General features: G+C 35.1%; 4 protein-coding genes across 5 annotated transcripts; 2 read left to right on the top strand and 2 right to left on the bottom strand.

Moving 5' to 3' along the window:
* The first annotated feature begins 1,026 nt into the window (after positions 1-1,026).
* On the top strand, positions 1,027-3,122 carry LOC107219399 (uncharacterized protein C7orf26 homolog). 2 transcript variants are annotated; one of them, XM_046735055.1, is made up of 5 exons: positions 1,027-1,330; positions 1,558-2,179; positions 2,270-2,562; positions 2,679-2,784; positions 2,924-3,122. In XM_046735055.1, the coding sequence occupies exons 1-4, from the start codon at positions 1,252-1,254 to the stop codon at positions 2,765-2,767; spliced, it is 1,083 nt and encodes a 360-aa protein (XP_046591011.1). In that variant the 5' UTR covers positions 1,027-1,251; the 3' UTR covers positions 2,768-2,784; positions 2,924-3,122. The 2 variants fall into 2 exon arrangements, with proteins under 2 accessions (XP_046591011.1, XP_015513086.1); XM_015657600.2 differs by lacking the exon at positions 2,924-3,122 and having other exon boundaries at positions 2,679-2,852.
* Positions 3,113-4,444, bottom strand: LOC107219401 (ribosomal RNA-processing protein 7 homolog A). Its single transcript, XM_015657601.2, has 4 exons — positions 4,208-4,444; positions 3,782-4,126; positions 3,356-3,661; positions 3,113-3,256 (listed from the first exon to the last, which is right to left on the bottom strand). Exons 1-4 carry the CDS (start codon positions 4,242-4,244, stop codon positions 3,171-3,173), a joined length of 774 nt encoding a protein of 257 aa, XP_015513087.1. The 5' UTR covers positions 4,245-4,444; the 3' UTR covers positions 3,113-3,170.
* A 144-nt stretch (positions 4,445-4,588) lies between these two features.
* Positions 4,589-7,179, bottom strand: LOC107219432 (FAD-linked sulfhydryl oxidase ALR). The gene is made up of 2 exons (XM_015657656.2): positions 6,988-7,179; positions 4,589-6,179 (listed from the first exon to the last, which is right to left on the bottom strand). The coding sequence occupies exons 1-2, from the start codon at positions 7,069-7,071 to the stop codon at positions 5,763-5,765; spliced, it is 501 nt and encodes a 166-aa protein (XP_015513142.2). The 5' UTR covers positions 7,072-7,179; the 3' UTR covers positions 4,589-5,762.
* On the top strand, positions 7,179-12,238 carry LOC107219431 (probable ATP-dependent RNA helicase DDX10). Its single transcript, XM_015657654.2, has 13 exons — positions 7,179-7,480; positions 7,639-7,830; positions 7,986-8,258; positions 8,708-8,829; positions 8,926-9,127; positions 9,201-9,363; positions 9,545-9,728; positions 9,908-10,084; positions 10,224-10,495; positions 10,712-10,938; positions 11,143-11,525; positions 11,599-11,736; positions 12,097-12,238. The coding sequence occupies exons 1-13, from the start codon at positions 7,379-7,381 to the stop codon at positions 12,107-12,109; spliced, it is 2,448 nt and encodes an 815-aa protein (XP_015513140.2). The 5' UTR covers positions 7,179-7,378; the 3' UTR covers positions 12,110-12,238.
* The last annotated feature ends 132 nt before the right edge of the window (positions 12,239-12,370 follow it).

Genomic DNA, 12,370 nt, shown 5'->3' with positions numbered 1-12,370 from the left:
CGATGTAATACTATAATCTGTCGTCAATCTGACACCACCTGACGTTCACGTTCAGAATGGACTACTAAATTTGTCCTATAGTAGTCTACACCGGCCACTTTTGGTCACTTCTAACACCGCTAATTTTTTACAGCGCAATAACAGGAAACCATATTAAAAAGATTTATAACGAGCGTACACAATTTGAATAAAAATTTTTACGTTTCAACAAGGTTTTCTACATTTTCTGTCCGAGTCTATATGAAATTTTATACAGAGAACGCATTCAAAAGATTAAGCCCCAAAACTTGAAGAATCGTCATTCTTTTGCGGGTAAGGGGTGTTAAAACGCTTAAGAAAAGAGAGATAAAGAACTGGGGTGCGAAATATAAGTGTGATACCTATAAAAAATGATGTGCAGAAACACTTAATTTATAATGCAACTCATTTGCACGCTAATTGATTTTTTGAATTATCTTAATTTAATCGACTTCTAAGAACGCTTTGATATTGTGTTATTCAGTATCTTCCACGGAAAGGTAAATCTTTTTTAATTCTCCGCGGTCACCTTGGGGCGATACGACCCCGGAAATTAATGTATTTCTCATGGGACGAAAAATAACAGTGACCTCGAAGGATTAATAAGTCTGAGGCAGAAATATAAAAGTTTATAGGTGATTCCAAAGTAGATTTACGATGGATGTCGAGGCTGAGATATTTGTTACGGTGTAACATGAGTGAGTCAGATATGACTTTGTAACTGTTCATCTCTGACTTTAAGCTTTTGAGGTTGTTCAATTGTGCCTTGAGGTAAATATTTATGGAAAGGTATCCCTTTCTGTGAAAATGAAATTTTTATCAGTTTTATCAGTATTTAAGCCAGTACCGAATTCACGCGTTTTGTGGCCCTAAGTTATAATCTATAGAAAGGCGTGTGATTGAAAATGAGATGTAAGTTAACCATGCCGGTATTGCAAAAGACATATTGACCGATGCATGATGCATGTTGATTTAAAACTTCCTGATTTGAAGTTACTCGATGTCTAATGCCTAGGTCTAATAAAATGTCGCTATTTCACGCCGCTCTTTATGTTTGCAATGGGACAGCGATGTTTATGTAAACAAATTATAATTTTCATTGAGTTTTAATGATTACAACTGAAACTGTCATCCCATTGAATTACCGTCGACATTTCTCATACTATCAAACGATCGTAATTTTACCAAAAGCCATATTTGCGACAGTGACAGATTTTCAAAGAAGCTAGGTAAATGTCGACAAATGATTTTATTCAAGCTTTGAGAAAGCTAGATTTTCCTTTCTGCGCACGAGAAGCCTTGTGCAGAATTGGTAAGTACATTCAACATTTTAACAACTCTCGGTGTTTGATAGGTTAGAATTGAGCACTAAGTTTCACATGTTCCAAGTTTTATCCAATTATACTTCTCACAGCTTGGAAATCGCTCTGCGAAAATTGTCGCATAATCAACTTATTTAACTATGATTAAGATGCACGAGACCTCAGTTACATCATATTTTTACATTCACCATTGATTTATTGCAAAGTTTTTCTTCAGAGATGTTGTGCGCTAGACCTGGGAAGCAGATGGATCTGCAAATGGACCTGATATCGGAATTTGTATTTGGAGAAATTGAAAGGCGTAAGAAACGCATGACACCATCAGCTATACAGGAGTTACAACTGGTCGAAGTTCTAAGTGATTTCTTTCAAAGTCCTGGTGGCAGTCCCGCAGTTCGCAATGCTGTTTTTTTATCGTTATTCCCTGCTGAAAGTTCCAGACACACAATCTTAGGGAATTTAGTATCGCTAGCCATTACCACGCATAATAAACCAGTGTTGAATGCAACTGGAATATGGATGCAGCAGCTGGGCTCGACCTCAGTTCAGAGCGTTGGTTTGGCTCGTCATATCTTACAGGACTATTTTGTACTAACCCCCAATACTGTCGACAAACTCAAGCAGTTGCCACTCTTAGCGCCTCATTTTACGGCAAATCTTCTCACTGCAATAGGTGAAGTTTACAAAGACAGAAACCCACCTACAGAATTGTTGAAACTCATTGGTGATTGGATAGATGAAAATCCCAGTCTATTATTGACATCTTTAATGGATAATCCTGCTCTACCAACTGGAGGCATTCCGATGACTCCAATTACTCCTATAGCTGGCCTTTTTAGGTGAATCTTATTTTTTGATTTGGAGTTGCTACATCATTTTCCCAAAGATCTAGAATTGTCTTTCTTAATTTTTTCCATTTCAAACTTCAGGTGGTGTGTACTTAGTCCATTACGACATGATCCTGCAACTACGACTACAGAAGATGGACAGCAAAAATTTTACTCAAAGATACAACAGCTTCTTATGGATTCTGTGCTACGACTGAAAAATAGCGGCAGCAATAGGCATGCTATTTCGGCACAACATCTAGCTGCTACTGCTCGTGTATTAACAAACATTCCACACATACAGTTGCAATCCGCATCCCGTGACCTTGCACTGGAGCGGCTTGCGCAAGCTGTTAGTGCGGCAATGTCTGCAAATTGTATATATGGAAACAAACGTAAGTAATTTATCATTGTAAATTACAGTTAGATGATTCCAGAAGCCGTAAGTGCAGATTTTTTCTCTTGTAGCAGTAAAAGACACAATTGAAAGTTCTAGCATTTATGATTTCAGAGGAGTTACTTGCTCTGCTGCAACCGTTGTCGTACCAACATTTTCTTATAGAGTGGACGTTAAAAACGAACACATCAAAGATGGCATGACTTCAAGAAATGCAAATGTAATTTGAATATTGTACAGTTTATAATTGTAAGACGTATGTATATATTACGTATTTTATAACAAAAATTTTTAGTCGTTTTACTCAATCACTTTTTAAACTTTATATGTCATCACATCTTATAAAAACTCTTCCCTAGAACAGAAAGCGGGCAGATAAATAAAATGCATCTTACCCGGGAAGTGCTGAGACTGACCGCATAAAATGCTGAGTTTGAACTCATGTATATGCTTTGCGGAAGAATTTATGTGAAGATTATGTGAAGCTAGCATTGAATTCATTATCAAATCATTTTGGAACTTGAGTATAGAATAGGCAAGACACCACATTAATTTGTAGCATAAATTTATTCACAATTTGTATAGCACTCAGTGCCGAAAATTCACTTAAAACGGTTTAAAAGTTCTCTTAATTTTGAGCTGTTGCAACTTCTCTTTATCTTGCTCGAATTTTTTACGCAGCTCTGCTAAATCTGTAATAATAACAAAATGATACAATTTATTTATGTTTAACAGAACTTAATCAACATACCAACACCAAATATGCACTTTGTCAAGTGAATGCAACTTACTTTGTTTTTTCGATTCACGAATTTGGAAGGTGTAGAAGTTAAGTAACTGCTTCTTTTCATTGCTTTTCGCCTGTTTTTGTCGAACCTTTCCGATGGCTGATTCTTTTCGTAACAATGCGCGTTGACCTCGCTTTTTTGTACCAGTGACAACAGTCCACCCATCTGGATTCCCTCTATTCTCTGCTTTTGCGCTCGCTTCCATTAATCTATTAGCTACACGCTGGTCGTAGCCATGCATATATTCCTCGATTTCTTTTTGAGTCTTTTCCTCATCACATACAGAGTTGTTATACTGCTTGCACCATTCTGTATGATGGGAAATCAAGGTTAATGAGATTCATTGTGTACTATGGACATTCTAGTCAATGAAAATATAATTACAGGATTGGCAATATAGTTCATGCTCATAAGAAATATTCCACTTACTTATAATACCGGTAGTAGAATCTTCTGTAGATTTCAACAATAAGACATAATTTTCAGGCAATAATAAAGCTTTGTCTAAGCCAGATTCTTTTTCAAAGACAATATAGCAGACTTTGAATCCGTTTTGAGATTCTTCATGCCTTGGTGCAAATGTCACAGATTTGACAGGGCCGCATCTCTCTGCAAATGCATTCGTAATACTATCAGCGCTGATGTAGGGTGAGATGTTTAGTACAAACAGCGTGCGTCCCTTTGGGTATTGAGGCTCCTGTTTCCTCAAGGAGTGCTCTTTTATGAATATCTGATGCCGCTCTGAGTTTGGCTCTCCGTATCGAATCCACAACACTGGAGTATTAAAAATATTTTAAATTTAAATAACAGGAATTATTATGCGACTGTTATATATGCATTTTGCGTTTGCAATACCTTTATATCCGTTAGTCATTTGCTTGTTCACTGTCATTGTAGTCCGGATTTGCAAAGAAATGTCGAAAAAAAAACAAACTTGACACGCGTTTGTACGAATCACAAATTTGTTAAGATTTATAACCTAAGCACGGTAAGCACGTTGACCGCATGTAAGGTATCCAACGCCTTAGGGTACGCTTCCAATTGTTACATTGTAACGGCATTCGCGTTTGCGACAAAAATAGCATCCCGCGATTGGCTGCGTTGGATATGCCCTCACCAAGCCAGAAATCTAGAGCCAATCGTAGGACGCTATTCTCGTCGCAAATGCGACGGTTGAATCACGTTCGTCGTTCACTGATGGGATTTACTTTGACTTCTCTAGACACATTGTCCTAATGTTTGTCTCTAACTTTTGCTTTATTGCATCAATTTCTGCTATTTTTAGAATTTTGGCATTTACTCTCTGAAGGCAAAAATTACTACAAGGAAGAATTAATCTGCCTTTTTTAATTGCTTTGTTCAGTTTTATTGCAAACTAGAACATCAGATGCTACGCATATTTCACTATATACACAATTAACAAGAACAACGTACATGTATTAACATTATTACATGTATATGTATAGTGTACAGTGTAGTGGCTGTAATTAAGCTTTCATCTCATCCATGATACTAATTACGTAAAAAACGTCTTCTATAAATAGCATACTACAATTGAAACTCACCAAATTTGAATTATACCAGAGGACTCAGGTGTCTGTAGTGTTTCGATTCCATAATTGTTTGCATCAATTTTCACGACTAAATTCCTTTACAGATTCCTCTAAAAATGCCTCGATGATTCCTGATGGCTTGTTATTTTATCATTTTTATTCATAATCATTGCGTCGCAATAAAATTCTGTTGTTTCTTCAGAAACGAAATTGAGAATTCTTAATGAAATGAGCACAGAACATTCGGGAAAGTAATGCCAAATGCAGTTAGGATAACATATCTAACGAGGTAAAAATACACGAAGGTTGAAACCTTTGTAGATGAATTGTAGACAAGTGAAATAACAAAAATCCAGAGTAATCAGCTCAACTTGTTTGAAGTAAAATACGTGGAACATGTGATCAATACTATCATGGTACTTGAATATTTAATATCATATTAATAATTTCACAACTAGACACATAAAAGACACAAAATTTTCTAAATGCAAGTTCCATGATTTATAACGGGAACCATGGTTTGATTATTTACCTTATCAGCCTATATTGCTCTGTTTGAATGAGTACACACTAAGGGAGCACTAACAAGGAGCTTAATCCATAGCCAAATGAATATAACTTACTAAAAATGCTAAGATTTCAAATAAAAATTTTTCCTGTACCTCGTCACATTTCTCAATACGTACTTGCAGTCATGAAATTCCGATGAATTGTACCAATGACGAAAGAGTAAAAATTCTGAATTTCTGTTATTAATTAACTTGAAGTTTTGTCTCAAGGCTATTTCAATATTGTTTTAATGTTAGTAACATTATGCACCTAGTTCACAAGACTGTAAATTGCAATGTGTAATTTGCTCAGTCACAAGAACCATCCAACCATCCATCTCGCCATCTTTGATTAACTAAATTACAATCGAAGGAAGGCTTTGCTAATTTTTCATTGACTTGATTGTGTATATTGCAAAGCCATTGGCTCAGTTGATGCTGGGACTCAGTTTGTGGTGGTGACTTTTTTAGTTGCACCTGCAAATCCTCTGCGCATGTATTACATGGATAAAACTTGGAAAATATAGTGAAGAAGTTCTTCATGTCCGTCTTTTGCTCGCTTGTTGGTTTATCAGGATAGTAGGCAGCCATCGTATGCAGAAAAGCCCACGTTTTAGAACCTAGCTCATCTTTATCAAGAGGACAATCATTGCGCCTATTTGTTGCTCCTGTAGACTCTACCTGCTGCGCAGAGCCCTGAGCCTCTTTCACCTTTTGTTCTGTTTTCTATGCAATTAAGGAAGAACCGAGAATAACAATTAGATCTTGAATCAGCGGAAATTTTGTCTTTACCATAATAGCTTGTTAATTGTGAATATTAACTTAACGAAAAATCTGTGCAGCAGAATGAACATTTGTGAATATACTTTCTTTCATGTGGGTTGACTTAATCCTTAATTTACACATCTAGTCTACTAAGTAAAACGTTTAATTGTTTGTTATGTCCATTCACACTACAGAGTGAACCTATATGGAGCACTCTAAATATATATAATATGGGTGTGTTATGAATGTTGAGAAGATATTAGAGTGTTTGAATAAGTTTGCAAGGCACGTCAAGTTTATGGAAATAAAATTTTTCTCCAAGTCATTCTCTGAAGAGTGACATACACTCACAGCGTCGTTCGTATCTTCAGTTTGCTGTGGTTTTGGATTATAGTAAAATAGTTATTTAAACTGTAACGTAGGTATAATAGAGACCGAATTTAATCTAACCTTTGTTACGCAATTTGAGCGTGACTTGAATAATCGTTCGGACACTCCAATTTTTAGTGTAAAATTCGAGACAATTAAACATTTGGCCTGGCTGGAGTATCCAGAGTATTCAGTTAAGGTTCACTTTCTAGTGCGAATAGATACTTCGTTGATGGTTGATTGTTTGAAATAATAAGAAAAAAATGTCCACTTTTGCAGTAATAAGAATTATGCATTGAATTGAAATATTAACTACTAAACCGCCTGTTCCAAGCGACATGATGGAACATTCAAGATTGCCGTATGTGGATTAAGTAGACTAGAAAAAAAACTATCTTACTTGTTCTGAATCGAATGTTTCCTTCTGTAATTTTGCCCATGTTTTAAAATCTGTACAAGTTCTACAGGGCTTGTCGAAAACCATATCTCTTTAGGTGACATTAAAACTGATAATGCTTATTTCATGTTTGTTACGTGATTCAATACATAACCTCTCAAATATTTACGCGAATTTTGTGGCAAGATTGGAGCATCGAGTATGTAGTACAGGAGACGCGGTCACGCCGTGAAAAATGTGTGCAACAAAGTGTAGCGGAACGATTGAAATTACTTTCTCTTCTTCACACTACTTTTGGCTCTTGACGATTGTGTATCAGTGATCGAATCCCATGTGGTCTGATTGTTGAGGGTACGATCGTGTTTGAGGTGTGAATTTTGGTTAATTATTTGCCATGTCGAATAAAGGGACGAAAAAAAAAGTCAAGATATACCATAAGAAAAAATATGAACCTGAAGAGAAGATCATTGAAAAACTTCAAGCTGCCTATAAAACGGTCAGTTTCAAGCATACTACAGTATTGTTGTTTATATCCTAACCTATTGTAGCATGATGTTAAAGAGTAGCATGCCGAGTGCAATGGCACCTGTCAGCGTCAGAAGGCGCTGAAGATTGCTAGTAGAGTTATAAAATTGTAATTGTCTCCCCATTTAGGTCGATATTTCTAAAGTCAAGACTTTTTCCGACCTCCCACTGTCGCAGCGAACTCTAAGAGGTTTGAAAGTAAACGAGTTCCTCGAGCCGACGGAAATTCAACGACAAAGCATCGCTTTAGCATTGCGTGGCCTTGATATTTTGGGAGCAGCAAAAACAGGCAGCGGAAAAACTTTAGCCTTTTTAATACCGGTAAATATATATACATGACAATTTTGGATGGTCATGAATTAACTGCGAACATTGGTAGGAGATCTGAATCACTGCCTAGTTCTATTTATATTTCACCGTTATAATATAATTGAATACAGATGACTTTATCGGACAATGAATTTTGTTGCCAATAGATTTTAGAGATTTTGTACTGTAAACAATGGACACGATTGGATGCTGTTGGAGCCCTGGTTATCACGCCAACCAGGGAGTTGGCTTATCAAATATACGAAACCTTAAGAAAAGTTGGCTGTTACCATGATTTTTCGGCTGGTCTTATTATCGGCGGTAAAGATCTGCATTTTGAAAAAAAACGGATGCATCAGTGCAACATTGTCATCTGTACGCCTGGTAGATTGTTGCAACATATGGATGAGAATCCATTATTTGACTGTGTGAATATGCAGGTACATTCAAAGGATCAATGTAGAGTTTACTCAGATGTATAATCAAATTTTGTGTATATATTTATATATATATATATATATATATATATATTGTATTTTGTATATACTTGGTGGCGGAATTCAATAATGAGGCATTTCCACTTATTTTGTTTTTGTCTTTCTTATTCTGAATAAGAGTTTGAATCGTGAACCATAAGAAAAATATCAAAATATAATGGCATGTATTTGAATTTAAAGAGTACTATTGTTTTGGAATTTGAAACCGTTTGGGCTTGGAAAAAGACATCTTGGATTATTCAAAATGTGTTTTCCCTATGTATTTTTCAGTTACCTCATTATTACCTTTGCTGCTTATCTGAGAAATTAGATAATTAAAAATTGAACAACTGTGTTAGGTTTACAATCTGGAATTGCCCTACCCAATTATTTTTGAACCCTGTTTGTTTTAGGTATTAGTTCTTGATGAAGCTGATCGATGTTTAGATATGGGATTCGAGCAAACGATGAATAGCATTATTGAGAATTTGCCATCTCAACGGCAAACACTTTTATTTTCAGCAACGCAAACTAAGTATGTATATCATATTGCAACTAAACAGATATTACATTGCTACCTACCAAAAGTTTTTTTAGATTACATACCCTAACCATCCAAAACTCACAATAGGTCAGTCAAGGATTTGGCCAGATTGAGTTTACATGATCCAATGTATGTATCTGTTCATGAACATGCCACACATAAGACACCAGAGCGTTTACAACAGAGTTATGTTGTCTGTAATTTGGAGGATAAAATGTCAATGTTGTGGTCTTTTGTTAGGAATCATTTGCGGCAAAAAATACTTGTATTTTTCTCCAGCTGCAAACAGGTATTTGTTTCTAAGTGATAGATTCATCACTTACGGTTATTGAGTACAAGTACAACATTTGAATGGTTTCTAGGTCAAATACGTGAATGATATGTTTTGCCGTTTAAAACCAGGAGTAAGTTTGCTTGCATTGTATGGTACACTTCACCAGTTGAAACGAATGGCTATTTATGAAGCATTTTGCAAAAAACAGCATGCTGTACTTTTTGCTACTGATATTGCCGCCAGAGGATTAGGTAATTTGTTTGATCAATTATCAATTAATTAGATAAATTGTGATAATGTATCTGGGAAGTCAAGAGTCATATTTACTCACTTCTTCAAGTATATAGAAAGTACCATTCGTTGTATACATGATTATCACTTTTTTTTTAATCAGTCACAAGAATTTCATAATGAAAATTATTACGAACTTAGATTTCCCGGCGGTGAATTGGGTAGTGCAAATGGATTGTCCAGAAGATGTCAATGCTTATATACATCGAGCAGGTAGAACTGCCAGATTCCAAAGAGGTGGAGAATCCTTACTTGTTTTACTGCCAAGTGAGATCAATATGATTGAGCAACTGCAGGAACATAAAGTTCCTATTAATGTTATCAAGTAAGTGAATTTACACTTACACAATTTCTGAAACGAAGTGGCTTCTCAACATTGTAATATGTACTCATGTTCTTTTCTATAAATGGCAATCATTATTTAGATTATTACTTGTATTTATTGTTAAGAACATTGGCAGACAAGAAATTGGTAAAGGTATAATATGTGAATATATTTCTCAGAATCAATCCGAATAAACTGCAGTCCCCTCATAGAAAGATGGAAGCATTACTTGCTAGAGATGTGGCGCTGAAAGAGACGGCTCAGAGAGCCTTTGTTGCTTATGTAAAATCCGTCTTTCTTATGAAAGACAAGAGTATATTCGACGTGCATCAGCTAAATACGGATGCCTATGCCAAGTAAGTTTTGTATGATATGATGGGGTCCTACCCATTATCTTGCCCAAAGTTTTCTGTGAATATAAATGTGATCAATCTGTGCGATCCCAGTGACATTCCAAGAATTATTCATTCATTACATGACGCATACACTTGACAGATCATTGGGATTGGCAATACCACCCAGGATACGATTTCTTCAAAAAATCAATAAAGCGAAGGAAAATCTACGTGCGAAAAAACTCAGTAAATTAAACGATTCTACAAATTCCGAAATATCACAAAAACTAAGTAATTATAACATCGAATCAGATAGTGATTCCGATAAAGGATCTGGAAATAGCACGAGTGGCAATGAGCCACGTGAGAATAGTGACAATGAATATCATGCTGTTGATTCGCGGGATCGAAGAGACACATTTTTTGGCAATGGTGAGTTTAAGAAAAAAAAATTTATAGGTATAAGCTGTTCGAAATTTTCAGAATACATCTGAGTATTTGTGGAAAGTATTTTTAGATTTTGCATTTAGAGGGGTACAGATGAGTCAGTTTTTGAAGATATTTTGTTGTATGAATAATGGAATATATGATTCTATATGAAAAAACCTTCCTCCATATGTACGGTTCTATTTTGTGTGCCATTTATAGAGGATAGTGACAGTGACGAAAATATTCTAACTGTAAAACGGCGAGACATAGACATCCAAGACGGCAACGATTCTCTGAACGATCATACGGAAGATAAATATACTGAAAACATAGACAATACAAATACAGCAAAGAAGAAAGCTGTCACAAAAGCTGCATTAGCTAAAAAAATTCTGAAGAAGAAAATAGTTGCGAATAAAAAAACTACTTTTGATGATGAGGGCCAGGTATTTGTATTTCATATATGTATATTATTTACATTATACATTTTTACATTCAATTTTTATTCTGAGATTATGAAATGACACATGTGTTAAACACATTTTTGATTTTTATAATACCTTAATTTAAATTTAATATCTTGCCAGAGGCGTAATTTGAAGATTGTGGCAATAAATTTGCTGGTAACGATAATGAATACATATTTATAGGTGATTGTAAACCCTACAAAATCTAAAATGTCTGAGAGAGCACGTGAATACGAAAATGAAGAGAGCTCTGGGATTGATATTGAAAAAGCAAAGGCGATACTACGTGAGGAGGATCGTTTTGATAAAGAACGATTCAAAGAAAGAATAAGAGCAAAACATCGGGAAGAGAAACAGAAACTGAAAGCTAGCAGAAAGAAGGTTCATGAGGAGGTAGAACAAGAAGGAGAGGATGCAGAGGATGAAGGAGATAGTGATGGTAGTAGCGATGAGAACGAGCCAGACCTGTCCTGGTTGCCAGATCCAGATAAAATTTATGGCAAACGCGAGGATACCGATGCTGTTCAATTTGATAATGCCAGTGAAGATACTGATGAAATTGACAGGTAATGAATGATAATTAGATTTTAAAATTGCATTCAAAATGTCTCGTTCTTGATGATACATTTTTTTTCACAGAATACCCAAAAGAAAGTTGTTAGATAATGAAGAAATAAACGGAAAGAAAAATAGAAAAAAGGCTAAATTGAGCGATAAGAATGTTGGTCTTAGTCTACTCGAAGATGAAGAGCTTGCTTTACAACTTCTGAAAAATCGGTAATCTCTAAGTTGGCATAAACAAAAAAAACCATGAAATTAATAATAAACGTTGAAGTATAAGAATTAATTTATGTCCGATTCCAAATTAATCCACTAATATTGGAACCATTGATTCTCAAGTCCTGCTCGATTTTCTCAAAGCAACGTTATTCTTGTGAACAGTAATTCTCAGATTCACGCACAACTTGCGTTCCTACTTTGAACTATTGAAATGTTTTTTTTTTAAATGGCAAACTATCAAATGTTCAAATTTTATTCATACAATCAATAAATAAATCTCCCCTGCTGGGTGTAATGGGTGCAGGATTCCGACACGTGTTGCTTGCATTATTTCGCATTTTTATATTATTTTTCCAGATTTATAAAGTAAGAATGCTTTACGAGACGAAGTACAAATTTGAAAATGACAAAGTAAATAGGAAGTCTTATGACAGCCCATTAAAATGATGTTACCAAGTTTATCATTTATTTAACTGAAACATACAAATGAAGTACATCACTATATATTTTGTTTACGTTTGTTATCTAGCAAATATATCTAATATATAAATATTAGATACTTATCATGTTTGTTATTCATAGTTGAAGTAAAAAGGTATTAATTAAGAAATAGAGAATCGGAGAAAAATGT

This window comes from Neodiprion lecontei, chromosome 1 (assembly GCF_021901455.1).
Source record: "Neodiprion lecontei isolate iyNeoLeco1 chromosome 1, iyNeoLeco1.1, whole genome shotgun sequence".
Taxonomy (NCBI): domain Eukaryota; kingdom Metazoa; phylum Arthropoda; class Insecta; order Hymenoptera; family Diprionidae; genus Neodiprion; species Neodiprion lecontei.
Note: the sequence above shows the minus strand (reverse complement) of the source record. Positions and strands in the feature narration are given on the sequence as shown.

Excerpts from the sequence above, each read along its gene's own strand:
- LOC107219399 (XM_046735055.1), top strand. The coding sequence starts at position 1,252 with ATGTCGACAAATGATTTTATTCAAGCTTTGAGAAAGCTAGATTTTCCT. Across the intron at positions 1,331-1,557 it reads AGAAGCCTTGTGCAGAATTG|AGATGTTGTGCGCTAGACCT; the intron begins GTAAGTACATTC and ends GTTTTTCTTCAG. Across the intron at positions 2,180-2,269 it reads CCTATAGCTGGCCTTTTTAG|GTGGTGTGTACTTAGTCCAT; the intron begins GTGAATCTTATT and ends TTCAAACTTCAG.
- LOC107219401 (XM_015657601.2), bottom strand. The coding sequence starts at position 4,244 with ATGACAGTGAACAAGCAAATGACTAACGGATATAAAG. Across the intron at positions 3,662-3,781 it reads TTCTACTACCGGTATTATAA|AATGGTGCAAGCAGTATAAC; the intron begins GTAAGTGGAATA and ends CCCATCATACAG. Across the intron at positions 3,257-3,355 it reads TCGTGAATCGAAAAAACAAA|ATTTAGCAGAGCTGCGTAAA; the intron begins GTAAGTTGCATT and ends TTATTATTACAG.
- LOC107219432 (XM_015657656.2), bottom strand. The coding sequence starts at position 7,071 with ATGGTTTTCGACAAGCCCTGTAGAACTTGTACAGATTTTAAAACATGG. Across the intron at positions 6,180-6,987 it reads AAACATTCGATTCAGAACAA|AAAACAGAACAAAAGGTGAA; the intron begins GTAAGATAGTTT and ends TTAATTGCATAG.
- LOC107219431 (XM_015657654.2), top strand. The coding sequence starts at position 7,379 with ATGTCGAATAAAGGGACGAAAAAAAAAGTCAAGATATACCATAAGAAA. Across the intron at positions 9,364-9,544 it reads TATTGCCGCCAGAGGATTAG|ATTTCCCGGCGGTGAATTGG; the intron begins GTAATTTGTTTG and ends TTACGAACTTAG. Across the intron at positions 10,939-11,142 it reads CTTTTGATGATGAGGGCCAG|GTGATTGTAAACCCTACAAA; the intron begins GTATTTGTATTT and ends ACATATTTATAG.